At 39.4% G+C, this 12,570-nt stretch overlaps 1 protein-coding gene across 6 annotated transcripts in view; it reads left to right on the forward strand.

Annotated features, from left to right (window-relative positions):
- Nucleotides 1–12,570, forward strand: part of LOC140732252 (signal transducing adapter molecule 1-like) — a 56,055-nt gene that overhangs the window by 31,990 nt on the left and 11,495 nt on the right. For 4 of the 6 annotated variants that reach the window (XM_073054603.1, XM_073054604.1, XM_073054600.1 and 1 more), the window contains exons 5-12: nucleotides 2,160–2,195; nucleotides 2,277–2,423; nucleotides 2,579–2,669; nucleotides 3,313–3,502; nucleotides 3,758–3,852; nucleotides 4,101–4,189; nucleotides 4,592–4,679; nucleotides 12,280–12,334. In XM_073054603.1, the coding sequence (XP_072910704.1) occupies nucleotides 2,160–2,195; nucleotides 2,277–2,423; nucleotides 2,579–2,669; nucleotides 3,313–3,502; nucleotides 3,758–3,852; nucleotides 4,101–4,189; nucleotides 4,592–4,679; nucleotides 12,280–12,334 (791 nt within the window). The remainder of the gene's footprint in view (nucleotides 1–2,159; nucleotides 2,196–2,276; nucleotides 2,424–2,578; nucleotides 2,670–3,312; nucleotides 3,503–3,757; nucleotides 3,853–4,100; nucleotides 4,190–4,591; nucleotides 4,680–12,279; nucleotides 12,335–12,570) is intronic. The other 2 variants (XM_073054602.1, XM_073054601.1) reach the window with 1 other exon arrangement.

Consider the following 12,570-nt stretch of genomic DNA (forward strand, 5'->3'; position numbering starts at 1 on the left):
CTCCACTTCACCCCCTTTACCTCCCTCTCTGTCTTTTCTAAAACAATGGAACAGAAGGTCATTAAACACCCAGTCCTGTCCCCATCTCAACCAAGTCTGTTATGGCTACAACATCGTAGCTCCATGTATTGATCCATGCTGTAAATACAACACCTTTACCATAATATTCTTAGTATTAAAATACGCATTCTTCTACCTATCCATCCTGTCATATCTATTATATTGTTTTCCTGCTTGTTTTTGTTTGCCCTGACGTCTGCCTTCCTCTGCGTTCTACCCCGGCCTCACTTTCTGATCCTGGTGTTTGGTTCCCATCTGGCTACCAAAGTAGTTTAAACTCTCCTAGTAGCACTAGTAAACCTCTGTACCAGGATATTGATTTTTCTCCAGTTTAGGTGCAACCTGTCCCTCTTGTATAGGTCACCCCTCTACCCCCCCCCCCCCACCCTCCCAGAAGGTTCCAATGATCCAAGGACCTGAAACCCTGCCCTGACTAGCGTGTGGTACCAGGAGTAATCCAGAGATCACTACCTTGGACATATCACTCTTCAGCCTCTTTCCTAACTGCCTATATTCACTGTGCAGGACCTCTTCTTCCCCCTTTCCACTTGAGTCCTTAGTGCTTACCTGAGTCCCACACCTAGGTCACTTATTGAGCGTCTATTTGCTGAGCTTTTTATATCTTTGTCTCCAACGTGGACTATGAAGCCCATGTTCCATAATCAAAACAGCAATCAGCCTCCGTCTATTCTCGCCAAAGTAGTTGAGCCGTAGCCTGACAACTCTAAACACTGGACCATTCACACAAAGTGTACTTTATATTTCAGTAGCTTGTTGATTTATTCAACATTGTGCATTTTTATACTATTAAAGTACTTCCAGAAATAATGACAATGCCTTGGAGTTTGCAAACTAGGTTTCTGCATTTACACACAAAATGCTGGAGGAACTCAGCAGTCCAGGCAGCATCTATGGAAAAAAGCACAGTCGACATTTTGAGTTGAAACCCTTCAGCAGGACTGGAGAGAAAAAAAGCTGAGGAATAGATTTGAAAGGTGGGGGGAGAGAGAAACACCACATGATAGGTGAAACTTGATGGGCAGGTAAGGAGATAAAATGAGAGACTTCATCATTTCCCATCCCCTTGTCCCTCTCTCATGTTATCTCCTTGCTCACCCATCGCCTCCTTCTAGTGCTTCCCCCCCCCCCCCCCTTTTTCTTTCTTCTATGGCCATCTGTCTCTTTCACCAATCAACTTCCTGGCTCTTTGCTTCATCCCTCCCGCTCCAAGTTTCATCTATCACTTGACGTTTCTCTCTCCCCTCTTCCCCCCACCCCCCACCTATCAGATCTTCTCCTCCGCTTTTATATCTCCAGTCCTGCTGAAGGGTTTTGGCCCAAAACGTCGACTGATACTTTTTTTTCATAGATGCTGCCTGGCCTGCTGAGTTCCTCCAACATATTTTGTGTGTGTTGCTCTGATTTCCAGCATTTGCCGATTTTTCTCTTGTTTCTGTATTCAGTGGTTCCAGTTTGTTGATCTCCTTCCCTTATTAAGGCCCACTTATTGTAGGGATGTAGATTGTTGTTTTTAATATTGCAACTGTCAATGAGAGGATCTGTAACAGTATCAAGATATACTTCTGGAACTAACCTAGTACTTCACATAAAGTCCCTCATGATGAAACAGTGGCAATACACTGTTACTTACATGATCAATACCATGGCCTTTTTACTAAGCACAGCTCTTTTGCTTCCCCAGAGGTTATGTGCTTCTGTTAATTTTATTTCATACAATTCCTGTTATAGGGTTAGCCATCCAAGGTGGGTAATTTAAAATTGAGCAGAATTTTCCTTTTGTTTTGAATATGTTTCTCTACCAGTGAGTGAAGTGTGAGTCAACAAAATATTTTACTATATAAAAAAAGATTGGATGAGGTTTAGAGATGGGCATTCTTTCAAAAAGACTCATTTGGTTTTCTGTTCCAAAAAATCTTTAACTATGTATTTCTGCAAATTTTGTCTAAATTTTAAGGGATTATTTAAAACAAATGGTGCAGCACTTATTAATTATAATTTAACTGGGTTGATGAATTGTGAGTTTCTACAAATTGTATTAAAGGAAGAGTCACTTAATAAAAGTAATTTGATCTGTTTAGTCACTGCAGGATACTGAAGAGCTCGGTTCGACAAAGGTCAGAAAAATATTTTCCTTTTGAAGATAAAACAGTAATTTAGAATGAGTCTTGATGATCTGTAATCGATTTTTATTTCAGGGACACCCAAAAGTCTGTGAAAAGCTTAAAGCCCTCATGGTAGAATGGGCTGAAGAATTTAAGAATGATCCCCAACTTAGTCTTATATCTGCAATGATAAAAAACTTGAAAGAACAAGGAGTTACATTTCCTGCTGTAGGTTCTCAGGTAATGTAGTGTGTTTCTGCAAGAGTTGCCAGCTATATAGGTCAAGATTTCTCATCAGCTCACTGTTAATAGAATTTATGAAGATTAATTCTGTTGATTTTACATCAACTTTTTGTTAGTAGCATTGTTTATTTCTAACTCTGTGATTCTGATAGGCTGCAGAACAAGCAAAAGCAAGTCCTGCTCTGGTAGCCAAGGACCCCAATGTAACAGCAAACAAAAAAGAGGAGGAGGACTTGGCAAAAGGTCAGTATTTTCTCTGCCTATGTAATAGATAAATTTAGAAATACATACTTCTCTGTTAATTGTTAGAAGTTGTCAGCACAATTTCATTTTAGATGGATTAAAAATAATTAAACTTGTTCAGCATATTTAATGCAGAGCAATGTCCTAAAACATCTCAATATAGTTTAGACTAATATTAAAGCAGAAACTAATGGGGAAAATCTCATCAGCATGTCTAAAACAATTCAAAAACAAAGCTTTGAAGAATAAAAAGTGTAGAAATGAAGAAAGATGTGATGAATCCCAAAATAATAGTTGTTGCAACTGCACTACCAGCCTTTGGAAGGTTGTGACAGTGGTCATCTAAAACCTGTCTTTTGAGGTCAAAGTCCTGATGATTGGAAGTCTGCAATAGATTTAATGTGGGAGTACATATGAGAAGGAGTTAAATAGGAACATGAAAATAAACAGGTGGAAAAATACTCAGTTGTGCTGTTTTAATTTTTCACCATTTGTTTTCCTACATGGTAATTGTAAGTTACAACAAATATGGAGTTATCATCTAATAGTTATCATCTTGGACTGTAGCAGACCCGAATCTGGGAAGACAAAAAACCTGCCTGGTTTTATTGAGCTATATTTCAGCATTTTCTGCCTTTTGTAGCTATTGAATTATCGTTGAAAGAACAAAGACAGCAGCAGACCATGGTTTCCAGTTTGTATCCAAGCACATCAAGCCTTACCACCAGCAAACCTGAAGGACGGAAGGTGCGAGCCATATATGACTTTGAAGCAGCCGAAGATAATGAGCTCACCTTTAAAGCTGGAGAAATAATTACTATCCTAGATGACAGGTACATGGAAATAATTTTCCTTCCTTATTATGAACATTAAATACTGGATGCAATTCATCTTAAACCTTCAATATATAGTTCTGTGCAAATTATTAAATAAAGACAAAGTGGATGTTTGTGTAATTAAATATGGTGTGTTAAGAGTATATCTATGTAATTCAGTGAATAAATGTTGAAAATAGTTTTATAGATATACAATATTTGAGATGATCAGTACTGAACTGCTGTAACCCTTTGTTCATCAATGTTCAATAGTGATCCAAATTGGTGGAAAGGTGAAACGTATCAAGGTATTGGATTATTCCCATCCAATTTTGTGACAGCAGACTTAACAGCAGAACCAGAGATGTGTGAGTAATTATTATATGTTAAATAAATTCAATGGTAGTTTTTGTGCTTTAAGAGTAAAGTATTTTATAAGCACTAAATTTTAACTTACTAGGTGTATTAAGATGACAAACTTTGTGCACAGTATATTAATAGTCGCAGTTAAAAATATCCTCTCAATTTGTGAACTTTGATTAAAAAGTCAGTTATTGTGCATTTTCATATAATTTTGAACTTTGGCTGATACTAATACTAGGATTGTTCTTCACAGTGAAAACTGAGAAGAAAACTGTACAATTTAGTGATGATGTACAAGTTGAAACTCTGGAACCAGAACCTGAGCCAGTTTTTATCGATGAAGTAAGTGATCTATGTGCTATAATGAAGTAGATGACAGACCATTTTCTTCCCTGTTTGTTTATATCCTCTGTTGGATATGCACCTCTATTTGATGTTTTAAACCATTTAAGTTGAGGCGCCAACTAGCTGCCAATCATCAGAAAATAAACTGTATTTCAGGCCTCATCCTCTAACTCAGGGGTTCTCAACCTTTTTTATGCCATGGGCCAAATCAGTAAATGAAGTTCTGTGGCTCCCAGGTTAGGAACCCCTGCTAACTCAACCTATGTCAACCTAACTCAACCTAACTCATCTATGTCATAAGATATAACCTCAATTCTGTCAACTTTCCCTGTTCCATTAATTTCTTGTACATACTTTATCAAAAGCTAATTTCCTTTCTCATTTTGTTAACTTCACTAGGAAAAGATGGATCATCTGTTACAGACACTGCAGAGTGCTAACCCCACTGATGGTCAGCCAGACCCAACAGATCTACTGCATCTAGAAGGTAGGAAAGTTGTGTTCCTGGCTGAAGTTGCCTCATTATGCACCATTAACATAAATTGACAATTTACAAGTATTTTATTTTTTTGATAATGAAGCATTGATTTGATGGAGATTTTAAACTTTGGGTCTGAATAAATTTCACACCAAACCATAGAGGTGTTGGATCTGAGGAGCAATAACTTGAAGGAAGACTCTGGCTATTTTAACAATAGAATGGAAATGAAGATTGGCAACATGGAGGGATCTGAGGCCGAGAATGTGAAAAACAGCTCTACTTGCAGTTTGAGAGCTTCAGTGATGGATCATCAGGACTAGAACACAGCCAGTAGGGTTGGCTTTGTTTATTTGTGCAAGATGAGGTTTGTCATAAGACTATTTGAACAGATCATCATGATTGAGGGTTTCCGTGGCAGATCACTGAAGGGCGAGATGGACAATGTTTGTAAATAGAATTGATGAAATTTTTATATTCTAGAAGCTTATTCCAAGATGGCGGCGCGACGCAGTTTACAGCGGCCACTCCGGAGCTGATTATCTGTTATTTGTGAAGCGGGGTGCTGTGCACAATCATAATCGGATGTGGGAGCACGGAGGAACATCTGGAAATCTCCAGGAAGACCTTCTTCGTTGCTGCTGTGAGGTCCGGGTCTCTGCTGGGAAGAACAGGCCCCCAGTCCTCGGGGTCGCGTTGCCGATGGCCGTTGGCAGGGGCGTCTTAATATGCTCAGCAGAGGATGGTGCTCGGAGATGCTGTGCCGTAGGGGATGGTCGGAGGCTCGGAGGTTCGACGGACTTGGAGTCCACTGCGGTCGGAGCACTTTCGCTGTGTGCTGTGTCTGTGAGGCTGGGTTCGACGGAGTTTTCACTGTGTGCTGCGTCTGCGAGGCTGAGTCCTGCGGTGCAGTGGAAGTCCATAATGGGGGTATTCCCTTCTGCCCCCTGCGTGGGATGACGAGTCTGTCGGGACCCTGAGGACTTGTAGAAACTGTGTGGTTGTTTCTTTTGAACTTATAGTCTTTTAACATTTTTGGACTATTTTCACTGTGTCCATGGTCTTTTTTTTTTATCAATTATGCTATTATTTGCACTGTTGTAACTATGTGGTTTTGTGCAGGTCTTGTAGCTTTAGTTTTTGGTCTTGTTTTGTCTGGTGCGATTGGAGCTCCTTTCTGGGGAACTCACTAAGATGGTAGCTCGATATTAATATTCAGCAGCCTCTCCGTACTCTGGATTGGGGATTGCAAAACGTTATGTGGATTTTCTGGTGTAGTCTGTTTTGTCATGTGCTTTTGTGATATCATTCTGGAGGAACGTTGTCTCATTTTTTAACTGCATTGTATTTGTGGTTTCTAAATGACAATAATCTGAATCTTATCTTGGGGTCAAATTGCAAAATGTTGTGGTAAACTCTCAGATAACAGCTAAAGAAAATGATGACTATGGACTAGAATGTGTGATGTGTCACTTATCAAGAGTAAATACCACAGATTTAAGATTAGAGATGCCAAAACTCGTCAGCAAGCCAGTATCATCTGCAGGGGAATGTACAGTTAATGTTTTAGATCTCACATATGTTATGTAACCTGCTGCGTTCACTCCTTGACTTCTTTCTCATTCCCAAGGATTCAAATAAGTGGTTGTACAGTAAAGGTAACGAATTTGCATGTTTTCCTTTGATGTCATTAGGAAAACAAATTTAGGCGCACAAAACAAATGAGAAATCATCACTGAAAGCATGGTAGGGTTCAATATTTATAATACTGAAACATGTTCTGACATAGGGCAAACTTTATTATTTCATGCTGAACTTATTTTACCAGTGTTACAAACCTGTGAGTGCAGGTTAAGCCTGCACCTCCATTTAACAAGATAAGTTTTCACAAACAAGAGAAAATCTGTAGATGCTGGAAATCCGAGCAACACCCTCAAAATGCTGGAGGAACTTAGTAGGCCTGGCAGCATCTATGGAAAAAAGCACAGTCAATGTTTCAGGCCAAAATCTTTCAGCAGGACTGAAGTAAAAAAGCTGAGGAGTAGATTTGAAAGGTGGGGGTAGGAGAGAGAGAAACACCAGATGATAGGTGAGACTTGCGGGGGAGGGATGAAGCAATGAGTAGGAAATTGATTGGTGAAAGAGACAGAAGGCCATAGAAGAAAAAAAAGGTGGTAATTTTTTTCCACTTCCCTTTCTTGACACACATTTAGATGACCGCTTCAAATAATAAAGTCACAAAACAAAGCATTACGTAGGAACACAAACCCTTGGGGATCATCTGTAATCACTTCCATTGGAGGTAAATGATAAAGTTCTGCAAGCTTTCCGAATAAAGTGTTGTTCCTTAATGCTAGTGGGTTGTGTTGTAGGGTGGCACAGCTATTACAGCCTTATGCCTTCAGATTCAACCCTGCCCTCTGGTGCTTTCTGTGTGGAGTCTGTATGCTTTCCCTGTGACCATGTGAGTTTACCCCAGGTGCTGTGGTTTCTTTCTCAAGTGCCAAAAGCATGTGGGCCAGTAGATTATTTAGCAATTGTAAATTGTTATTAGTGTGCAGGTGAGTGGAGTAATGAGCGGACTGATGGGAATATGGAGCAAATAAAATGACAGTGTAGGATTACTGAAAGTGGGTACTTTGATTAGTATGAATTTGTGGGGCTGAAGGATCTGATTCTATGACCCTGACGAACCTTCTGTAATTATTGAATTTACCTTATTGTTGTCGGCTTTTCCTCTTCATAACATGTACAAATGCAGTCTGATCGTTTCCAGCATGTTTGGAAAGAAATAGAGTCAATGTTACGGATTGAAGGTGCTACTAGAAGATCGAAAGGTACTAGTATGGATGGAAGGTTGGTTGACTGGCAGGAGGCAAAGCGTGGAAATAAAGGGGGCCTTTTTGTTTGGCTGCCAGTAACTGCTGGTGTTCCCCAGGGGTTAATGTTGGGATTGCCTCTTTTTGCATTATGTGGCGATGATTTGGATGATGGAATTGATGGTATTATGGCCAGATTGCTGACGATACAATGATAGGTGGAGGAGCAGATATTGTTGAGAAGCAGAGAGTCTTCAGAATGACTTGGCCACATTTGGAGAATGAGCAAAGAAGTGGCAGATGAAAGATCTGTAGATAATGCATTTGGTAAAAGGAATAAAAGTGTAGACAATTTTCTAAATAGGGGGAAAATGTAAAAATCAGAGGTTCCAAGGGACTTGGGGGTCTTCATGCAGGATTCCCTAAAGGTTAGCTTGCAGTTGAAATGGTGGTAAGGAAGGCAAATACAATGGCAGCATTCATTTTGACATGACTAAAATATATAAAAAGAAACAAAGATGTAATGCTGAAGATTTACAATTGCAAGTAAAAAGGTTTGTGAACCCTTTGCAATTACATAATTTTCTACATTATTTACTCATAAAATGTGGTCTGATCTTCATCTAAGTCCCAATAAATAGACAAACAGAATCTGCCTAAACTAATAGCACACAAACAATTATACTACTTCTCATCAATACTGAGTATACCATTTAAATGATCACCGTCTAACTTCAAAGAAGTATGTGAACCTCTGGGTTAATGCCTTCCACAAAAGCTGTTTGGAGTCAGGTGTTCCAGTCAATGAGATCAGAGGTGTGGGTTGTAGAGGTGTCCTGACCTATGTTTAAAAAAAAAACACACAAAGTCAGGTTCAGACAGAGCCTGCTCTTCTGAAGAGAGATCTGTTTATGTGCACCGTGCCTTGCATCAAAGGAACTTTTGGGGACCTTAGCAGAATTGTAGAGATGCATGAAGCTGGAAAAGGCTACAAAAGCATTTCTAAAAACATGAATGTTCATCAGCCCACAGTAAGAGAAATTGTTTACAATTGGAGGAAACTCAGTACTGTTGCTACTCCAGTGGGCATCCTCCAAAGATCACACCAAGAGCACAACATGCAGTGCTGAAGGAGGTGAAAAGAATCAAAGGGTAACTGCAAAAGACCTTCAGAAATCTCACAAACTTGCTAAAGTCTCTGTTCATGTGTCCACTATAAGAAAAGCACTGAACAAGAATCGTGTTTATGGAAAGACACCATGGAGGAAACCACTGCTCTCCAAAACAAACATTGCTGCAAGTCTCAAGTTTGCAAAAGACCATCTAGATGTTCCACAATGCTTCTGGGACAATATTCTGTGGACAAATGAGACAAAACTTGAACTTTCTGGCAGAAATGCACACGGTCTATGTTTGGAGGAAAATAGGTACTGCACACCAACACCAAAACCTCATTCCAATTGTGAAGCATGATAGAAGGAGCATCTGGTTTCTGGCTTCTTTGCTGTCTCAGGGCCTGGACAGCTTGCAGTCTCTGAGGGGACAATGAATTCAAAATTGTATGAAGACATTTTACACAAGAATGTCAGAGTAGCGGTCCTTCACCTCGAGCTTAATAGAAGTTGGATGATGCTACAAGACAATGATCCAAAAGATGAGGTTTAAACAGAAGAAAATTTGTGTTTTGGAATGGCCAAGTCAGAAGTCCAGACCTTAACCCAATTGAAGAGGGCTGTTCACCCAAGGTACCTCAGAGATACTGATGAACTATAACAGTTTTGTATAGAGGAATGGTCTAAAATTCCTCGCCCTTGTGGAAGTCTGATCGTAGCTACAATAAACATTTGGTGGAGGTTATTGCTGCTAAAGGTGGTTCTACCAGTTATTAAATAGAAGGGTTCACATACTTTTCTGATTGAATTGAATTGAATTTACTTTATTTCTTACATCCTTCACATACATGAGGAGAAAAAATCTTTACGTTACATCTCCATCTAAATGTGCAATCATAGTAACTTATAATAATTTATGATAAATAGAGCAATTAATGTACACTCAAGTCAGCGTGAGTTAATGTAGAATATGTGTAATTGCAAAGGGTTCACAAACTTTTTGTAGCATACAAGGCATTGGTCAGACCACACTAGAAGTGTCGTGAACTGTTTTGGGCCTCTTTTCTAAGAAAAGATGTGGTCTCATTGGAGATGGTCCAGAAGAGATTAATGGACATGAAAGGCTTAACAAGTCTGTGTGGCTAGGTATAATTAAAATGGCAACTATAAATTTGCAGATGATACATTGTTGGCAGAATTTCAGATGGTGACAAAAGGGCACATACGAGCGAGCTATATCAGTTGAGTAGTGTTGCAGCAACCACCTTGCACTTAACATCGGTAAAGAGCTGATTGTGGACTTCAGAAAGGGTAGGATGAGGGAACACAAACTAGTCCTCATAGAGGGGGAGGCGGATGGAGAGAGTGAGCAATTTCAAGTTCCTGGGTGTCAATATCTTTGGGGACCTAACCTGGATGTAACATATTGATGCAGCTATAATGAAAGCAGGGAAGCTGCTACATTTCATTAGGAATTTGAGGAGATTGGGTTTGTTAACTAAAACACTCAAACTCCTACAATTGTACCATGGAGAGCATTCTGAATGGTTGCACCACCGTCTGCTATGGGGGTGGAGGGTGCGCTACTGCATAAGATCGAGAAGTTAGTCAGCCCCATCATGGATACTTGCCTCCGCAGTATTCAGAACATTTTCAAGGAACAATGCCTTAGGAAGGCGGTGTCCATCATTAAGGATCCCCACCACCCAGGACATGCGCTGGTATGACACTGGTACTGTCAGGAAGGAGGTACAGAGGCCTGAAGGTACTCAGCAATTCCCCTCTGCCATCTGATTTCTAAATGGACATTGAATCATGAACGCCACCTCATACTTTTCTATTTCTGTTTTTTTTGTATTAATTTGAAACTAAACTAGACATATGTGCTTGCTGTAACTCAGTTTTTTCCTCTATATTTATCATGTATTTCAATGTACTGCTGTCATAAAGTTAACAAATTTCACAATATACACCAGGGATATTAAATCTCATTTTGATTCTGATGTAGGAAGAGTGTTTGGCTCTGGGACTGTAGTTAGAGTTTAGAAGAATTGGGTGGGGGGGGGGGGGTTCTCCTTGAAACCTATCGAGTATTGCAAGGCCTTAGATAGAATGGATATGGAGAGGATGTTTCCTATAATAGGTGCATCTAGGACCAGATAGTACATCCTCTGAATAGACGTACATCTATTTAGAACAGAGTAGTAGAGGAAATTCATTGAAGCTAAGTCACTGGGCATATTTAAAGCAGAAGTTGATGGGTTCTTGATTAGTTATGGTGTCAAAGGTTATGGAGAAAAGGCAGGAGAATGGGATTGAGAGGTATAGTAAATAAGCCACGATGGAATGGCAGAGCAGACTGGATGGCCTAATTCTGCTCCTTTCCATTCATCGACATTCCTTAATACCCTAACATTTAGTCTGTACGTCTTGCCCCATTTGACTTCCCAAAATATGTCTGGATTAAATTGCTTTTGCCAATGCTCCACTGACCTTTCTATCCAATTTATGTCCTCCCTTAGCCTTGGATGACTGTGCTTCCTTGCCGTCCACAACAACATCAATGTTTGCAGAATACCTCCTATGTTCACGTTGAAATGTTTGTCCTCCCTGAAAGTCATCCATCTTCTTTCTTTTTTTTTTGACCAACTCACTGATGCTATCTACCGTGTGCTCCCCATCTTGGATACTCTATAGTGAGTCTAACCACAGCTCAAACTGCAATGTATTCAGATAAGAGCTGAAGTGGGATACATTTCCTGCAAACGGCAGAAACATTGGAAATGTCTCTGATCTCCCACATCTTGCAGGATGAGCATACCACTGCACTAACTCCTGTATCCTTTATTACCAGGCCTTTCTACGAATAAAGGAAAAATTAATTTAAATTGATCGCTAATAGTTCTCATTACTGAAACCCATCACTCAGCAAAGCCTGCCCTGTAACAATGCAGCCCTTCACAAAGACTGATAAAGTATGTGTGCAATTCATCTGCCTTTTTCATTTTTGATAATTAATTTCCTAGAGTTGCTTTCTGTTGCAACAAAGTGCTCTTATTTAAAGAGAATGAGTAGAGACTCTTTTTGTCCCCTTTTTAGATTGCCATCTGGCTTTATCTTGTACTCTAACATTTAATTCATTATTAATCTCTTACTCATTCTTTGTCATTTTATTATATTGTGTCCAATCTTATGACCTGTTTATCTTAAAACTATTATGTGCTTTTTGATTGCTATCTTTAACCATCCCACTTGTTGAAACCTCCTTTGCAGCTCTTCCTTGATGAAACTTATCAGTGTATTCTGAAAGGTGCCCTTAAATGTCTGCTGTTAATTAACAGACAGATCCCATGACTTAATTATCCATTTTCCATCAATTCTACTTTTAGTGCTCCACAATTTCCCATATTTAAGGATAATACTTAATGTCTTGGTCCCATTGTTCTCCCACTGAGACCAAATGCAAATTGTATGTGTAATACAATTGTTGCTGCTTAGAATGCTTTCACAATCAGGTCATCAATTCCTATTTTGTTGCACAAAGCCAAACCTAATATAGCCTGTGCTCTGTTAATCAGTTAGGTTTTTGTTCAGTATTTGCGTAAATAATTATACATTGACTGGTGTGATGTAGTATACTCCTATCTTCCCTATCTTGAATCTTTTTTAATTTCCCAGGTATCTGTCACCAAATGGGACCACTTATAGATCAGAAGTTAGAAGAAATTGACAGGTAAAAGTTGTTTTATTCTATTTGTTTATAATGTATATCAGAGAGAGGGAATATTCCTTGGAGTTCTAAACAGTAGGTATGGAGCCCTAGAAATCTCTAGGTTTCACATCAAATGTGCATGAAAATGCTTTGACTGCCAACTACCTTTGTCTCTTGGCTGATGAATTAATAGTCTTACGTAATGAAAATCACTTCAAGGAATCACTGAAATTAGCAAAGGCATTGAATGCAGGAGA

The sequence above is a fragment of the Hemitrygon akajei genome, chromosome 8 (genome assembly GCF_048418815.1).
Source record: "Hemitrygon akajei chromosome 8, sHemAka1.3, whole genome shotgun sequence".
Taxonomy (NCBI): Eukaryota; Metazoa; Chordata; class Chondrichthyes; order Myliobatiformes; family Dasyatidae; genus Hemitrygon; species Hemitrygon akajei.